Genomic DNA, 17,065 nt, shown 5'->3' with positions numbered 1-17,065 from the left:
AAAATGGAGACATGGGAAGACTGGGTGCTTGCTTCATTTAGTAGTTTACTAATATTCTCTCTGCAAACATACAACAGCGGTCAATACTCACCATACAGAAAGTGAGCTGAGAGTATGGCTCAGTGGCAGAGCATTTACATAAGAACTTTGCTTGATCCCCAGAGCCACAAAAAAGAAAGGGGGCAGAGGGGAGGAAGAGAGAGGGAGGGAAAAAAAGAAAGATGAGAAAATGGTCCAGTCTCTACGTGATTTCATCATCATGATAAAACAATAAAATAATGTATTTCCTAAGACCTCTGGATTTTAGTATCTCTTCCCAAATAAACTCCATTTTTATGAAAAAAATAAAATTATTATATTACAAATTATGGATTAGATTTAATGTGTACTTTTAATTTATTTTCTTGTTGATTTTTTAAATACTAAATATTGATTTACTACTTTGTATTGTTATCAAATTGATTCTAAAGGTGATTCAAAGACAAGTGAAAAGTTGCTCCAAAGAAGAACTGAAGCTGATTTTGGAGCAAAGTAATTACCATCTGAGGAGCCCCAGGGAGGGAAAAGGCCAGAGAGGCCTTAATTGATTCTAGTTGAATTACAAAGATAATGGTTTTCCCTGGTTAAAGGAGTGATGGAGTAAAAGGATTAGGTCCACTTCTCAGGAGATTTTTAATAGTTTTCTCATCTTTTGTCAACCCAGGCAAGGTAGGATTAGGACATGAAAGAAAGGTAATTTCATGGGGAAATCTAATTAAAATATTAATTTAAAGACAGTCATTTAACATGCATGACCCACAGTTCAGGTGGAAGACAGACTTCCTTCTCTTATTGTCAAACCTCACATAAAACACTCATTTTTATCCCAATAAATTGTTGAAACTTTTACTCTAAAACATTGCCCATGAATTGTTTTTATTTTCATCAAATCATTCAGCTTTATACTATTTTCTCATTCTAAGTCAGACCGTCTTTGGTAATTCCCGACATGGAATGCCAGATGGGACAGAGACTTCAAGTGGCTTCTAAAGTCACATAGTGGAAAGGGAAGGCCACACAGTACTTCCCAAGCTGGATTGTATGGCCTTTCAAATGTTTTGCTGTGAAACTGAGGATTTCACCCTCCATCAACTTCCGGGAAAGGACTGGGGCTAGATGTATGATTTCCAAGAGTTTCCACATATACTTTCTCTGGGTTATCATAGTTTGTTTTCACTCTTCTGAACTAACAAGTAGAGCTTCTTGTCATTACTTGGCACAGGATATATTCCCAGTTGCTTTCCCCTCATGTTGGCAGTTTGGCCTTGTCCTCACCTGGAAAGGGTGGTATGTCTCGCCTATCTGGTTTGGTAACAAAGTTGTCCACTGAGCAGCCATGGTGGGCTCAGTCTGCTGATGCCACATGACAGTCCCATGCCCGTGAAGGCTGGGCGTCACTTCCATTACTGACGGGATGGTGGCTTACTTAGCCTCTCGGGCTCACTTCTCTTTTACTTTTAACTGAAAACCAAATTATTGACTACGTCTAGTTCTACATAAGTATGATCGTATACACAGTATGTTTTAATATTATTACTCATTTATAGACATTCATATATACATGAAATATCAAGAATGGTTTCTTTAGGATGGTAGAACACAATGTTTACTTCTGTGCCTCTGTGCCTACTCCATTTTCTACAATAACTGTGCATTTCTTGGGTAATGTCCATTTAGAAATAGTTCCAGTTGATTTTCTTTTCTTAAAAGGTTTCAGTATAGTGACAAAAGGGCTTCACATGGCCTTCCTACCACTCTCCAACACTCCTGGCCCGTCTCCCCCATTAATTGTTTTCTTTCTCCGGCAACATTTTTATCCCTCTGTGTCAGGCCTACATCCCACCACACAGAATGTTCTGAGAATGTAGTTGGCTATCATCATGTGTTCACAAGGGACAAGAATCAAGGATTTACCTACCTTCCATTTATCCCAGCACCTGGAACAAATGCCACTTAGACACGTGTAGGCCCTCAAGAAATATTTTTTGCGCAAATGAATGAATTTTAATGACTTGCCCCAAACCAGAAATACCCAAAAATAATATCCACATATGTCAATTAGCTAAGAAATAACAGCACCTCTACAAAAGTCCATGTTCACACACCCCTCTCAGGCTGGCCCAAGTTTGTTTTCCTTTTGTGTGGTCCCCAGGACTGCTAAACCACAGGGTGTGTGGGTGTCACTGTGCCCAGTTCATAAATGACTTTAAAAAATAGTATACTTTTTTAAATGAAGGACAGGAAGGTGAAACAGGTCCTGTTTGGGGGTGAGTAGCAGTGGGAGAGGGGAAAGTAGTGAAGGTAAATGTGATTCTTGTACTTCGTATACCTGTTTGACTGTAGAACAATAAAAGACATACATGAAGAGAACCATCCACCACACCTGTTGAGTGAGTTCTTGGGGCAAAAAGAGTGAGGTGTGGATTAAAGCAGTTCAGTGCTGTACCTATTTCTGTCTCCCCACTGCAACATTACCACAGCTGCATCAGCAAGGAAAGCCCAGCTTGGAAGTTCGGTGTCTCACTATATCAGAGGAGCTCTAGGAAGACAGGAGAATTCTCACTGTCGGCTCCTTTTTTTTTGTGCACCGATCCTGGAGGTACTGCGATACCAGGCCGATGCGTGGAGTAGATGGAGCAAGCTCCTATTCCATCTCCTGCTCCCAAAAATCCATTTAATGTATTGTCCTCGGATAGAGATGTATCAGCTATTAAACTGATAGGAACAGATACTACACTTGATCTTAGCCAAAAGGCCGAGAAGCAATTGTCAGTTCCTTCAAGTCAAAAAAAAGAGACATAGTAAAAAGAAAACAGACCATGTCTAGATGAGCCCTGTTTAATTAGAATACACTTTATGGGTGGCCAATAAACCCTGTTTTAAAGGCCCATTATATAGAACAAATACACACACAAAATACAGAGAGACAGAGGCGGGGCGGGGGGTGGGGAAGAGAGAGAATAGTTTGCCTGCTGGGCTGTCATTATCATAAAGTAATAGAAATACTCTGCAAATTTTGGGCACCTGATTTGGACCTGGTCTGCCCCTGTCATGACTCGTTGTTTAGGTCCTTTTGACCTCGACTCGGGAAATCCCCAAAACTGCTCCGTCCCACCATCATTTCGTGGGCAGATGTTTGAGGACCGTCATTCCATGTGCTGTCTGTCTTCCTTACCTCCATGATGGCACAGGCATCCTGTCCCTCCCTCCCTCCCTTCCTTCTTTGCTCCCGTTCCCTTATACATGCACCTCTGACCCATGCACTTCTTCACGTCAGTCTTGTGATCTTTTGGGTTTTTTTGGAGGCACTGGGGTTTGAACTCAGGGCCTCATGCTTGCTAGGCAGGCACTCTACCACTTAAGTCACTCCACTAGCCCTTCCCCTAAATAAAACCTTTCTTCCAACTTCCTTTCTGTCACTTGTGAGCTAGAGAGACTCTGACTGTGGCATAGTGCCTGTGCACATGGTTTAAGAAGGAAAGCCACACATACTTATGTTAAATCTGTCACAGAAAAGGACTGTATACGTCTCTAAGTGCTAATCTCAAAGAAGGGGACTGAGTGTGTGGGAAAAGAAGTAGCTTCCTATTTTTTATCATTTTCATAGTTTGACCTTTATTTTTACATTGCTCATATCTTACTTTCATAATACTTTTGGTTTTTGTTTGCCCATATGGTGATAAAATTGATTTGGCCGATTTTCAGAATTTCAGTTATATTATGGCTTAAAATAGGCACAATGGGGCCAGCCTGAGCCTATGATTACTATTTATAAGATCATTATCCTTATCAACTTCCAAATATAGTGAACTGGCTTACAGATGAACTTTTGGATTACAACCTCTTTGTCAACTCTGTCCAGCCGTATTCGTTAAAAAGCAACAGATTGTCAAATGTCAGTATTGAGACCAAAGGGATGGCCTCGTGTCTCAACAGGAAGTACAGTATTATGAAGTCCACTTCCTACCTTAGACTCTGCAGGTGAGTCATCTCCCCATGGTCGGATACCTAAGTCGTTAATCAAGTGAGTCGGAAGAGTCCATTTTATAAGCAGAGACTGCTTGACTACAGAAAGCACATATTTTCTATACATATATAATATCCACACATGGTAAACTTTTATTATGCTTTATATGCTATGCGTGCTTAGCACATACTGTACTCCTTACGCTGCATAAAGTGCATGCTTGTCTTGGGAGCGCGTACGATCCATTGCAAAAGGTACACAGTAAACTGTAATGTACTTGTACTTTTCAAACTTCAGTGTATTAAACTTCCCCTACCATAGTGAGACTTTCTCTTCCCCCTTATAATGATATCAACATATAGTTAACATAATAATGGCAATTGTTTCCCTGTGAGCTTGAATAGAAGTTTAATCAGCCCATCTGAATGCACAAAATTTGCTTCTAATACTGAACACACTCTTTAACAATTCAGGATTTAGCTGGAGGAGCACAGCCATGGATATTGTGGGGCTGTCTTTCCTGTAATGGACCAGTCTCTGTATGTTTTTGTTGTTGTTTGTTTTGTTTTGTTTTTGAAGATACAGCTAAGAGTGAATTACAGCCATGCATGATCTCACACACACACACACACACACGCACACACACACACACACCCCCTGACGGGTGGGGAGGAACTGCTGGGCTGAGTTCCTCTATGAACCGTATGTCATTTGTTCTTCCCGTTGACAGCAGTGATGCTCTTAGGAGCCTAACAAAATTGTTCCCTGTGCATGGGCTGAGGGACTGCAGCTCTCATACCTTATTAAAAGGATTTATTATTATTGCTATAATGGAAAAAAAAGGGCAGTTGCAGCTCATGTTTACAGTTCCTAGCCTGTACTTCTGCTGTGGCAGAGGAAGTGTTTACATCAGTTTAATAGGCATCAGCTTTATTTTGAAGTCCTTCTGTTTTTACATAGCTGCACAGTCGGTAGATGTTTATAGGATCCAAGGCATTCCTCAGTGTGAAGTAGTTGTTTATTTCCTCTAATCAGAAAAATAATAAATTTGATTTCCTAGCAAAATATAATCTGTTTGCTCAGTTGTGAGTTTTTATAAAGTATGTTTAATATCACTGGGACAGAGGTTTAGAATAGTTGCAAGGGAAACATGACATAGTGGTCTTTCAGGTGGTGGTGATAAGATTGGTGCACTGACTATCATGAATGTATCTTACCCTGTTTAACCACTACACAGAAAGCGAGCCTTCCCTGTATTGTTTCATTCATGCTCCTCCTCATTCATTCAGAAGTCTGATGCTTCCTTTGCCTGCCAGATTAAAGGGGTGGTGTGGGGCCTTTTGATGATGTGCAAACGGCTTTCTTAGCCTGAGCTCCCTGAGCTATGCTCACCACTTACAAGTTCAAATAGTATTCATTGCCTTCAAGCTAACCAGAAATTTGGTCTTATTTTCCTTCCAGGCAACTTTTTAAACTTTTAATAAGGCTTAAAGTTTTTTTGTTTTGATGTATCTCTTATTTTTAATGTAAATCGGGGGAAGAACAAAACAACAGCCCAAAAAAACATGTGACAATCTATAGCCAGGTGTTAGGTCTATGATGTTGGTTCTTTCTTTGTGGGGTTTATCTAGCATTCCACTAGACATCATTTTCTTCCTTAGGACAAAAGCAGTGTTTATTATTGCAGGTGCCAAAATATGGAAGAGAAAAACAGCAGAAAGGCTGTATTCATCACTCCAAGTGGGCTTCATATTTGCCCTTTTGCTTTCATTCCCAAGCTGGGAGTCTGGAAATCAAACAAATGAGTGGTCAAATTGCCTTTCTCAGGTGTGCATCACCCAGATGGAGCAGGTGGTGAGAGGAGCAGGTGCTGAGCTGATGAGAAGATAAGCAAGAAGTCACTCTTGGTGATACTCAGCTAGGAAGCTAAAGCAGGGCTTTCCAAATACCATTGTGCTGCTGTTCAAATATTTACTAATCCACCCTGGGAAGCAAGAGATTGTAGTTATCTAACAGAGGATTGCTCGTCCTGTTTCATCCTTAAGCAGTGTCTCAAAAACCTGGAGAAGGGTGGTTTGCCTCAGAAGGAATTCAAGCTTTCCTTACAGAGCAGCAGGTACACCCCATGTGGACTGAATAAAGCGAGTACAGCTTAGCAGCCCTGCCTTTGGCAAAACATCCTTTTACATATGGTGACTTTATTTCAGCAGATGTTTACTAAATGAGATGCCTTCCTCCCTCTCTGGGTTCTGCTCCATGGGATATGGGAGGCAGATATGGGAAGTCACTAACCTGAGCCTGAGCTTCTCACAGAAGCAGAAAGAGATAAGCAAACATGGGCCGGGGTGGGGGGGGGTGCAATGTGCCTTTCAAGTATTAGAACCTGAGTTGCTGCATATTTTAAAGTTTAGTGTAACTATTTGCACATCTGTAAATAAAAGAGCATATAGCACAGTGACCTTAGGAAAGGAGGAAAAAATGGAGAATTCATCCACAAACTGATAAAGACACTGCCGAGAACTTTTTGGTATATTGTCTTTGCCAGGGTCTTTTTGGTAAGTTTTTGTTGTTTTCTGGCCTTTGATTTGAAAGACCTCTCGCCACAATAGCCAGCAGTGCTGGGACGGTCATTCATTTAGACTCATTCGCTTCCTCTCTGAAGGTCGGGGAGCTAATGAGAAACACAGATTAGCATCCCAGATCTATTCTGAGATTAAGGTAGTGTCCTAACAAGAAGCTTATGATGAAGTGAAAGATTGAGAAAATAATCGTACTTTTATGGGAGAAAGTGTTGAATGAAGCCCACCAACTCTTAAAAGATCGTGTATTGCTTGAAATAATTGCCCTATACTGTTTAAGCACTGTGATGCAGTGTCACTGTTACAATGTTTAAGGATTAATCTATTATTTACATGTTTTGTTAAAAACTTCCTGTAGAATGCATATGGTTCATATAAAGAAAATTCCAGGGTCATTTGGGGTTTTTATGAAAACAATCATTTGTGAAAGAAAAACAGAGCTTGCAATATCTTATTTTGGTTAAGCTCTCTATAAAAAGGCTGTGCAGCCCTGAGAACAAACTGTCAGACCGTCTCGGCTTGGCATAACTGAGCATGACAGTCCCACGTGGGGACGTACACAGAGCCGGGACGCTTGCAAAATACACCTCCGTTTCCAGATGGCAAACCCTTGGCAGTGGAGTTCTGAGATTCTGAGAAACATGAGGTCCACTTTATTTAATTTCCTCTCGTTTACCAAGAGTCAAGATCTATTTTTGTAAAGAAATTCAGGAAATTGGTAAAGCACTTGACTCTGCCCCTTAAGTGTCAGTAATTAACATGATTGTCACGCTTTTCCTGGCCCCAAGCTGCCTTGCTGGCAGCCTCCCTCACATGCCTGCCCCCTGAAGGTCCGGGAATGGGTGCTCTGAGCTCCAGCCCTTCAAGCAGCACAGCCACAGATTTGCACACATGCTTCCTCTGCATCCTGGTGAAGATTCCCAGCCTCAGACTTTCCCTACCGATCCTGGTATCCTTTCCATTGCCCCTTGTCACTGGCCACCCACGAAAGAAATGGCGCTTCATTCAAGGATGCCGGCCACCACGTCCCTCCAGCCCTGATCCCCGTTAACACAGGGCTGGGACTTAGTGGTTTTGCCTGCTCCAAAGGCAGCCCATCCTCCTACCTTCATCAGCCACTGCGTGTTGTTCTCCATGATGTTCTCCAGCACCTGCAGCCTCTGCACCGAGTCGTCGTAGTCAAGGGGCGCGTCCCTCTGCACAGCATTAGACACGTAGGGACTGGAGGAAGAGCGGCAGCCGTCCGTCTCCGGCAGCAGGAACGTGTAGCTGCAGGGCCCGTGCTGGACCTGGTACTGCTTTTTCCCCGTGCTGTCCACGCTCTTCCGAAAGTTGTTGTAGGCTGCGGCCAAGACAAGATCACAGCCCAAAGTAAAGAAAACAATCTGCCACATTCTCTCTCTCTTTGGGTGATAAACCGCGGGCTCAGCAGACTTCCAGGCACATGCGAGTCCAGAGCCTTCGGTGGCCGTCTAGAGCGTGGGGCCGTGCTGCATGGCTGAGCCCATCAATGAAAGCTTTTTTCTCCCTTCCTCCTTTCCCGGTGGCAGGCTCACTTCCTAACACTGTCTTCTCTCCCGGCTCGCAGGGAGCTGTCAGGCTGCAGAGGGGAGAGCGGTCCTGCTCACTCCGAGGACTGCACTGGCTCTACAGAGCAGCTCTCATGGTTCTTTGTTTCTTTCCCTAGATTCTACAGTGTCAGTATCCGAATCAATCACTTTCCTTTCCTTATATGATAAGTTGATAAGAGCAGCCAGACATGTGTAGGGAGCTGCTCCACCCTCCCGGCTTATTCGTTATCTTCCTGTAGGGGGGTCACTAGCTAGGCAACAGGAAAAATCCGAGCATGACGCTTGCCGTCCAACCGGGACTGTATACTGCAGAAGCCCTCTGGGAACAGGGATCTGTCACAGGACCCCTGAGCATATCCAAGGCACCACCCTAATTAAGTGTTTCCTAGAGCGCACATTGGGCTCTGTTGTCTGAAGCTCACTTAACCGTGCTAGGCTGGGAGTCTATCTGAGGTAATAACTTTTAAAGCACAATGAAAGTTCCTGTTTTTTCCTTTAGGAATAAAAACACTACAAATATGTCAGGACTTCGGCTTATTTTTGTTATTACAAATAAAGAGGAAGACGTTTGGCTTTTGTAAACTGTACCTTTTCAGAGGGAAAATAGTTTCATTAATATTGCTTGATTTTTAAGCTATTAGCTAAGTTATGTAAAATATTCACTTTAAATTAGCTTCATATTATTAAATCAAGTTAGAAAGGTCAGTTTCCAATCTCTGACATCATTCTTAAAACTAAATATCCCCTTAATATTCAAAACAAACTTAAAATATACTGGATTAGCAGTGCAGAGTTGCAATAGATGGAGGAATCAGAATTGAAATAGAAGTATGTTGAGAAAGGAACCTAACCTTTCCTTTTATCTTACCAGAATCTGCTGAAATCTCATTTTGTAACATGTTGGCAATGCTGAGCTCAGGCAAACCACTTCCCCTTTTTAATGAAGCTCTACTGTCCTTACCTATAAAATTCAGGAGGTGCACTAACTTTTAAGACTCTCTTGCTTCAGTTCTGTGGCTCTGTACATCCTATGAGTTACTTCCTTTACTAACTGAAGGCTGACATTGTGCTGACTCGCCAGCCCACACACACAGGGAAACACTCCAAACCTGTTTCCATCCCAGTGCTCAGGATTAATTACCCCAGAGAGGGACAGCGTGTCTGACACCCTGACTTACAGGGCCACCTCTACGTGTGAATGCCGAGTACCTGTCCACACGATACAAGATTTCTCAGTGAATTTTGTTGTACTGGAGTCTGTTTCAGAGACCCTAAGTAGACCTTTGAAAATTCAGTCGTACTAGTGAAGTTCGTAACCTGAGGTCCGTCGGCAGAACTCGTGGAGTCCATAATCTTGGAGAGGAGAAAAATGTTCTTACTTTTCACAAAGCCCTATCTGAACTACAGCCTTTCCTTTAGCTATGAAAAGTTAACAAACAATTAATTGTTGATACATGTGATTATCTCATCAGTTGAAGTCACAGATATTTTATTATAGATATGCGAGCTGTGGTTCATACTCCACACTGTGTCATCAGCAGCCCCATCTTCAGATCTTGGCATTGATCTTTTGAATAAAATCACACACATCATCTTCTGAGAAGGGGTTAGGTGCTACAAACTACCAAAAGGTTCTGGCTCAGAAAAGCCAAAACTCGTGCCTTGGATGAGCTACTAGCAGAAGAGGGAGTTTGATTCCACCAAGACCCAGGTGCATGGTTTGCACAAGGGACCAAACCAAAGAAGATGTTCATGCTCAGAGAGTGCACCGTGGAGGGTAGCAGATAGGTCTTAAATGTGAGCCTGTGCTGTGTGACCTCAGCAAATGCTTAACTCTCCTGGCTTATTTCCCTTCTTGTAAAAAATGGGTACCATTCTTTCTCTGTAGAGTTTTTCAGGTTAAGGTGCTGGAATACTAGTTTCCTTCCTCACAGGCACTTTATTCAGTGGAAATCACTTCTCCCTATTCAATAGTGCAACTGTTATTCTCGTATTCAATATGAAGCAGTAGTGTAGGGTGTGAATTTCTTCTGAGCGTATTCCTTGTTTGGAAAATCATATTATAAGGTATGAATATTGCATGTGTGGCTTTAGGACCCATGCAGTTGTCTGCCAGGTAAATGAGGTGGTGTAACAAGCAGCAGGAAGAGGAGATACACCAAGTGCTGCCTGTCCACCAGTTTTGTGTCAGTCGCTCTGTGGGACACAGGGGTGAAGACTCACACATCTGGGCTTCTGACCTGAAGGAACTCCTGGTGCAGGGGGAGGAAGCCCCATAAGCAAGGGACAGTGAGTGCACATAGAAAAAGGGGACGCTGCTTCTTAGGGACACCAGGCCTGCATGCTGTTGGCTTGGACCTCATCCTCATCCAGTCCCCTTGGGGTCAGAACATGGGAGGAGCCACTCTGTAGGTTCCAAAATGGAAATTGTTGGAGCTAGAGAGTAGGGGAAAGCTCTAGTTAGACCAGGGTTTGGCACACATTTCTGGGAAGGATCAGGCATTGCAGCCACCGTGTTTGCAACTACTCAGCTCTGTGCCTGCAGTGCATGCTGGGGCCGCGAATGCCGAACTGTGACTTTCTTGTAATTTTCACACTCGTGAACTAGTCTCCTTACACTTTTTTAACCACATAAGAATGTTGAAAACATTCTTACCTCACCAACCAAAGCTGACTTCTGCGTTAGAGCCTGAGGGGATGTGGTGGGTAAGGCCACTGTGCAGTGTGCAACCAGCACAGCAGGGAGAGCTCCCCTGCTCCCCTCACCCATGACTCCAGCATGACACGTGCCAGGGCAAGGTATGTATGACTGGTCTAAAGAGAAAATCCTGTGGCGTGAGAAGTCATGCTAGGAACATGAGGCCAACGTCGAGCAAAGTGTGGCACGAGGACCATGGAAAACGTCGCAAGACGCAGATCCAGGGGAGGCCAGCAGTGACCCAGAAGGTCCGAGTTTTGCCCAGGTTGTAAGTGCACCTGCTGTGGCTGTGTAGGACACGCCACCAGTAAGTGGCCTGCGATTCCTAACACTGGCCTAGGGGTAGAGGTTAAATTCAGCTTGGGGACCTCCACCCTCGAAATGGGCTTTGCTGTGGTTCTCCAAACTGCTCGTTTTCTGTAGAATCTGGGGTTTTTTTCAGACTCTTGCTGACAGGATAGCTAAAGGCAGATAAAGATATAAAATGTGAAATATTATAACAGACTTCCCAAACGCTGCCTGCCTGCTCGCCCAACCAATATTTTTCCTAACAGTTCTGAACAGCTGTGCATGTGCTCTTTGTTTTTTTTAATAATGTTTGTTTTCTACTCATATTGTATGTCATCGGCTAAAACTTCAGAGGCTCCATTTATTTGCTGTTGGATGTTCCCAGGTTTATATTAAGCTATTTGACAGCACCAAAATTACCAACTCCCCAAAAGAAAGAGGCCAGCATTACAAAGAACCTTACAGCAGGACTCTTTGCTTCATTTTACTCTGTTCAGCCAAAGCACTAGCACATGGTAAAGCAAAATACTGTCCCTAATCTGTGACCTCTCTGGTCCCCCAAGAATGTATGATGACACAGCTCTGCTGCCGTCTTGATCACACAGAATCATGGTGGTCACTACCCTCCAGGCACCCCTGCTCACCCAGTGCAATCTGCATGCCTTTCAGAAATTTTCTGTTTTACTGGTGTTTCAGGAAGCCAGAAACCAAGTTTGATGCCAACTTTAAATCAACACAAAGTAGGGCAGCCACAAAGGCACAGGTACCAAACAGAACTTGTGAGTGGAGTGATCTGGTCCCATGTGGCCTCAGCTTTTGGCCAGGGAGCCACTTTACATCAGTATTTCACTCATCTGTGCTTAGTCAGATCAGTGGGTGGGAGTGGAAGCTTGGACCTGACCTGGGAGAGGGCTGGGGCTGCCCTCCCAGCCCATGAAGCACTGATATTACACCGTAAGGAGTGCCTTGCAAAAGCCCTGCTCATTGAGAACTGCTTGGAGAGCTCAGATGTCTCACAGGCACACCAGTCTTTGCATTTGGAGCAGTGCCTGCTGAGCCAGCCTCCTGTCCTCACCCCTGCCCTACGCAGCGGGTCCACTGTCCTCATGTCATCACTGCCTTTAGCCTGGGGGGTGGTGACTGGCGCAGGCATATTTGGCCAGCATGCCCTTAATTTTCAGAAAGTGCATGTTGGTATCTGAGGAACTGCAAGTACTGAATTACCCTAAAAAATGAAGCTGGGACATTATGTTTTTGCAGAAGGATGGGCACACTGGACATTCGGGCGCCTGGCACACTAGAGCTGGGAGGGAATTGAGAGACATCTTGGCCACCTCTCCTTCCTACCCTTGGCGTCTTTTAAATTGGTGAAATAAAGTCAGTCAGCATGTCTGTGTACAACATAATGTTCAGTGTGCAGGACAACCCATTAGAAAGTCCACTGGACACAAAGCCATTGTCAAGAGAAAAAGTTATTTTTACTATTCCTCTCCCTCTAAATTGTATGCAGAAATGAGAACCAACTAAGCATACATAACTGGCCAAAAAAAAAAGGAAAAGGAGCATTTCACCCTTCTCAAAATAGGCCTCCATGTCTTGGTTCCTTGACATGCCTCTGTTTCCACTCCATTTCCATGTACGTTGAACTGGATTTGAAAAATACGAAGGTAGTCCAGGGCCATTGGCAAAGACCTGTGTACACCAACTGTCACCACTGTCCAGAGCTTGCCCATCACATCGGCCTAGTATGAAACCCGGAATCTGGAATGCTATGAAAAGATAATCCCAACCATGGGAACTGAGAAAAGTACCAGAGGAAAATCCCTTGAAGTTACTATAAAGACAGAAGCAAAGGAAGAAAAGTATAAACACACACACAGATCCTTAAACATGTAAGGTAGCCTTTTCCCTGTAACAGATGAGAAAAGAAGAATGCTATCAGCTGAGGCATTCGTGTGCCTTCAGTTTATATCAATGGTGATGAATTTAAGGAGAATTGAAGGCAATAATTTTTATCCTGATGTTAATCTGGCAAAACCCAACCTCCTTTGGAGAGGATCAAGATGTACCATTTAGTACCAGCTGTCATCTCTGTATAGCAGGAGCATACATCCTAGTGACAGAATCCATTTAACAGCTTTTGTGGCCTTTGGTCACCCACACTGAAGCTGCTAGGTCTTGTGTGGAAGCTTACCAAGCAAGCATCAATATGGCGGACCTGTGGCCTTCTGTGCACAGGGACAGTCCTCATGTGAGTGCAGGCTTAGGATCGCATGGTAACTGACCAGCCCAGGACAGAACCTGTGGAAACACAGCATATGACTAAATGTATCAGTGAACTGCATACACACATTCCATCCACTCCTTCATTTCTGGCTTTAACAGTCCTTTTCCACTTCATCGGCTCTTCAGTTTCATCCTATGTAGAGAGCTGGAAAAGTCTGATGTACCCTTTAGAACAGCATCTGAAATAACTTTATGTAACGGGATGCTGAGCTGAGCACCATTTCCTGTTCTCATTGCCATTGATATAAAATAGCTGTTCTAAAATACTTAGAGTATAAGATTAAGTGTCATCTGCTTAGAATCGAGCATTGGCTCCACAGAATTCACCTTGGTAAGAGGTGAGGAAATGTGTATTTTGTTTAAAAAAAAAAAAAAAGTCTGTGACTACCAAAGAAGGAGAAAGAGCCTCTGCCAGATGTGTTTTCAGGCCACTTCCTTTCCGGGGAAACAGCTATTTCCCCCACATGACCAGCATGTCTTCCTCTGCAGTAGAGGAAGATGAGCTGGTCCCTAAGGATGAGGGCTACATGGCTCACCCTTACGGCACTCAGTTACCTTCCTCATTGCAGCTGTGTGACTCCTGTGATCTTGTCTGAATGACATTTTAGATAGGACAGATTATTTTTACAAGAAACTTAAAAGATTCTAAAAATTGTTTACTGTTTGCTTAAGCATGAGCCAGCATAGCATCTGTTGAAGTGCTTTTGTGTCATGATGGTACCCTGTAGATCATATGCAGCCTACAGATTTTGAAAGGGGAAGCTTCTTATTTACTAGAAACTTGGGAGCTATCCAAGGAAATATTTTTTTAAGATTGCACCACAAATTCTTTGAATTTTAGGAATATTTTAGTTTATATAATTATCCTGTTATATAAAGTTATTTCAAATGCTGTTTGATTTTTAAATATTTTCATTCTAATATTTTTATGGAATAGTTTATCTTCCCGTCAGAAAACAAATACCTGAATGGTCAAGATACAAATCACAGGTTAAAAAGGCAGCAAGTGAAATTCTTAAGCAGTGGATGAGTGAATTAACCTGACAGTATTTTTGCCAGCAATTCTGTGTCCTGTTTCTCCTTGGAGAAAGAAATGCTACACATTCTTTTCAATCGTGTGATGTCAGTTTTTCCCATGACCTGAGTTAAGTCATCTAGAATCTTTTGAACTAACACAGTATTTCACCTGAGATGCCAAGGTTGGTTTATTAGCGATAATTTTACATAAATGTTCCTAAATCCATTTTAGCAAAGTTGTGGGGAATTCGGAGTCCGTTGCTTCTGAGCCATTGTGCACTCTTTTGGTCACAGCCATGTGAATAAAGAACTGTCCAAACTTCTCACAGAGTGAATTTTCATTTGAAAGTGACTTAGTGCCATCTAAAATTAATCTTTGTTTAATCTAAATTTGTAAAAATTTTTATCTTAATTACTGAGAAACATTTTTAAAAGAGAGATAAAAATGTCATATGCACTATTTACATTAAGATATATTATCTCTCTTGGTTATAGGTTAACATAAATAAAATTGCTTATGTCAAAGATGTTTAAAAAAAAAAATCACATGACCCCCCTCTTGGTATTCCCATCTATCTGGCTGACTTACTATGAAAAAGTCTTCCTGTGGGAAATTGTTCTTGATTATGGAGTTATATGGACCAAAAGTAGTTTGTGAAAGTTGTATTAGAACTAGGATAGTTATATATGGAAGTTATGCATATAAAAATACTCTTGCATTTAAGTAAGTGGAGATACTCCGTGCCGTCCTTGTCTCCTCTGGAGTCTTGAGTGTCTGATGAGGGCTTGCGCTCCCCTATGGTCTTCCACGTGTGCCCCATGCTTTTTCTCTCAGTCGGTGTGTCCAGCAGCGCATCTGTTAGGAACAAACCACATTTCCCCAGAATCTCACTGTTCCAGGAAGAGGGCTCTAGTCAAAGAAAGACTGACACAAAAGAGAAAATAAAAGGAAGTAAATTGTGCAAAGACCATAAAGACAGGACATTTATAGCAGTATTAAGGCACCAAGTTCCTGACATCTGTTTCCCTCGAGAAAAAAAATTCAGTAATGTTTTTTAAAGCCCAAAAACTATTCTAGTAGAATATTTACAGGAAAAAAAATTGTATTCTCCCCCAAAATCCTTCCTTTAAATGGCCTTTTTATTTACATGTCAAAAAGTCTTGCTTAATTACAATAAAAATTAAACCAACAGAAAACTGCTAAAGCTAGTGCCTACCAGAGAATGCCTCATCAGACCCACTTACACTACTCAGCTGCTCCCTCTGCTGGTCTCATGACAAGTGACAGGCAAAATGAAACTCATGACTAGAACTAACAGACAATTCAGGACATAAGTCACTTGCAACTAATAAACAATCTTGAATGCTTTTATTGTAGCTTTAATGCAGAAGATCAGTACACAGCCTGCAGAATTAAACATCAATGCATAAGTGCACACACATGCACTCAGTGAGGAAATACTTTTAAGCATTCATTTAGCATACACAGAGCCTGTATGGTCTGGGGATGTAGAGTGACTGCCCAAGTGAGGAGAGACCGCTGTTCTGACAGCAGAAAAAATAGAGGTCTGTACTGCCAGTCTCTACATAAGGAATGAAGAGCGGTGCGGTCTTGCCCACAGTAAGGCTACAGTCTAAGCAGACTCCACAGGCAGCCCAGCTGCAGAGGGCAGCCCTGAGGGCAGGTGAGGACTGAGAGAGCCACTAGAATGCTTTCAGTGTTTATCCAGATCCAAAATTGTTGATTTAATTAAGAAAAAGAGGTCCCCGTAGAGTAGCCCTGACTTAGAGAAATTACATCCCAGGCTGAGAAGATTGTGCAATTAAAAGAAGGAAGTAAAGAAGGAAAGAGGGAAGGAGAGAGGAGGGAGGGAGGGAAGGAGGAAGGAAGGAGGGAAGGAGGGAAGGAGGGAAAGAAGGAAGGAGGGAAAGAAGGAAGGAACTTACTTGACCATGCAACTTAAGGGAAATGAACTGTAACTAAGCAAAGGGCTCAGGAAGGTGGGAGCCTTTACCTGCTGTCCAGGACTAACTCCTAAAGCAGCTGGGGGGTTGCTGAAGAAAAGCAAAGCCAGACTCAGGGGAGGGGCCAGATCAAAGCTGTGCTGGCTTTGGGTTGCTGTCAGGGGAGAGGTTGACAGAGGTAGAGGCAGGGCGGCCCGAGGAGCAGCTGCTATGGTAATTGAGGCTGGATATTTCAGTGGCCTAAGCCAGGGCATTAAGGCGCGGGGCTCAAGGATATTGAACAGGCACAGCAGTAGGACTTCTAGGCTGCTGGCTATGGGAATTGCAGAAGGGTTTGCCTGGGCATTGGGATTTACTGTCCCACTTAATTCAGCTAAGAATGCCAGGTGAGGCAGGGGGTGTTGCTCACTGGTAGACCACTTGCCTAGGACATGCAAGGTCCTAGATTCCATCACCCACAATGCAAAAAATCAAAGTAATCGCAAACCAATTTTTTTAAATTTAAATGCAGATAAAATATTTGCAGAACCATTTAGACAGAATCAACAAAATAATAATTTTAAAAAATTATGTTTAAGTGAAGGCAGGAACGCAGGGAGCCAAGTGGAATATGAAAACAGCTTGGCTCTGGAGTCCTTTGCCAAACTTGGGGCTC

The 17,065-nt window shown here is 42.9% G+C and overlaps 2 protein-coding genes and 1 non-coding gene across 4 annotated transcripts in view; 1 reads left to right on the top strand and 2 right to left on the bottom strand.

Annotated features, from left to right (window-relative positions):
* Window positions 1-8,695, bottom strand: part of Angpt2 (angiopoietin 2) — a 54,090-nt gene extending 45,395 nt beyond the window's left edge. Inside the window, exon 1 of the mRNA XM_020181614.2 lies at window positions 7,692-8,695. Coding sequence (XP_020037203.1) covers window positions 7,692-7,979 — 288 coding nt within the window. The 5' untranslated portion in view covers window positions 7,980-8,695. The remainder of the gene's footprint in view (window positions 1-7,691) is intronic.
* Window positions 1-17,065, top strand: part of Mcph1 (microcephalin 1) — a 218,627-nt gene that overhangs the window by 137,177 nt on the left and 64,385 nt on the right. The gene's annotated exons all lie outside the window — the stretch shown is intronic.
* Window positions 2,617-2,806, bottom strand: LOC141416972 (U2 spliceosomal RNA). The gene has a single exon (XR_012441616.1). It is a non-coding gene; the product is annotated as a U2 spliceosomal RNA (small nuclear RNA).

Source organism: Castor canadensis, chromosome 14, assembly GCF_047511655.1.
Source record: "Castor canadensis chromosome 14, mCasCan1.hap1v2, whole genome shotgun sequence".
NCBI lineage: Eukaryota > Metazoa > Chordata > Mammalia > Rodentia > Castoridae > Castor > Castor canadensis.
The sequence above is the reverse complement of the archived record's forward strand: the minus strand, read 5'-3'. Positions and strand labels throughout refer to the sequence as shown.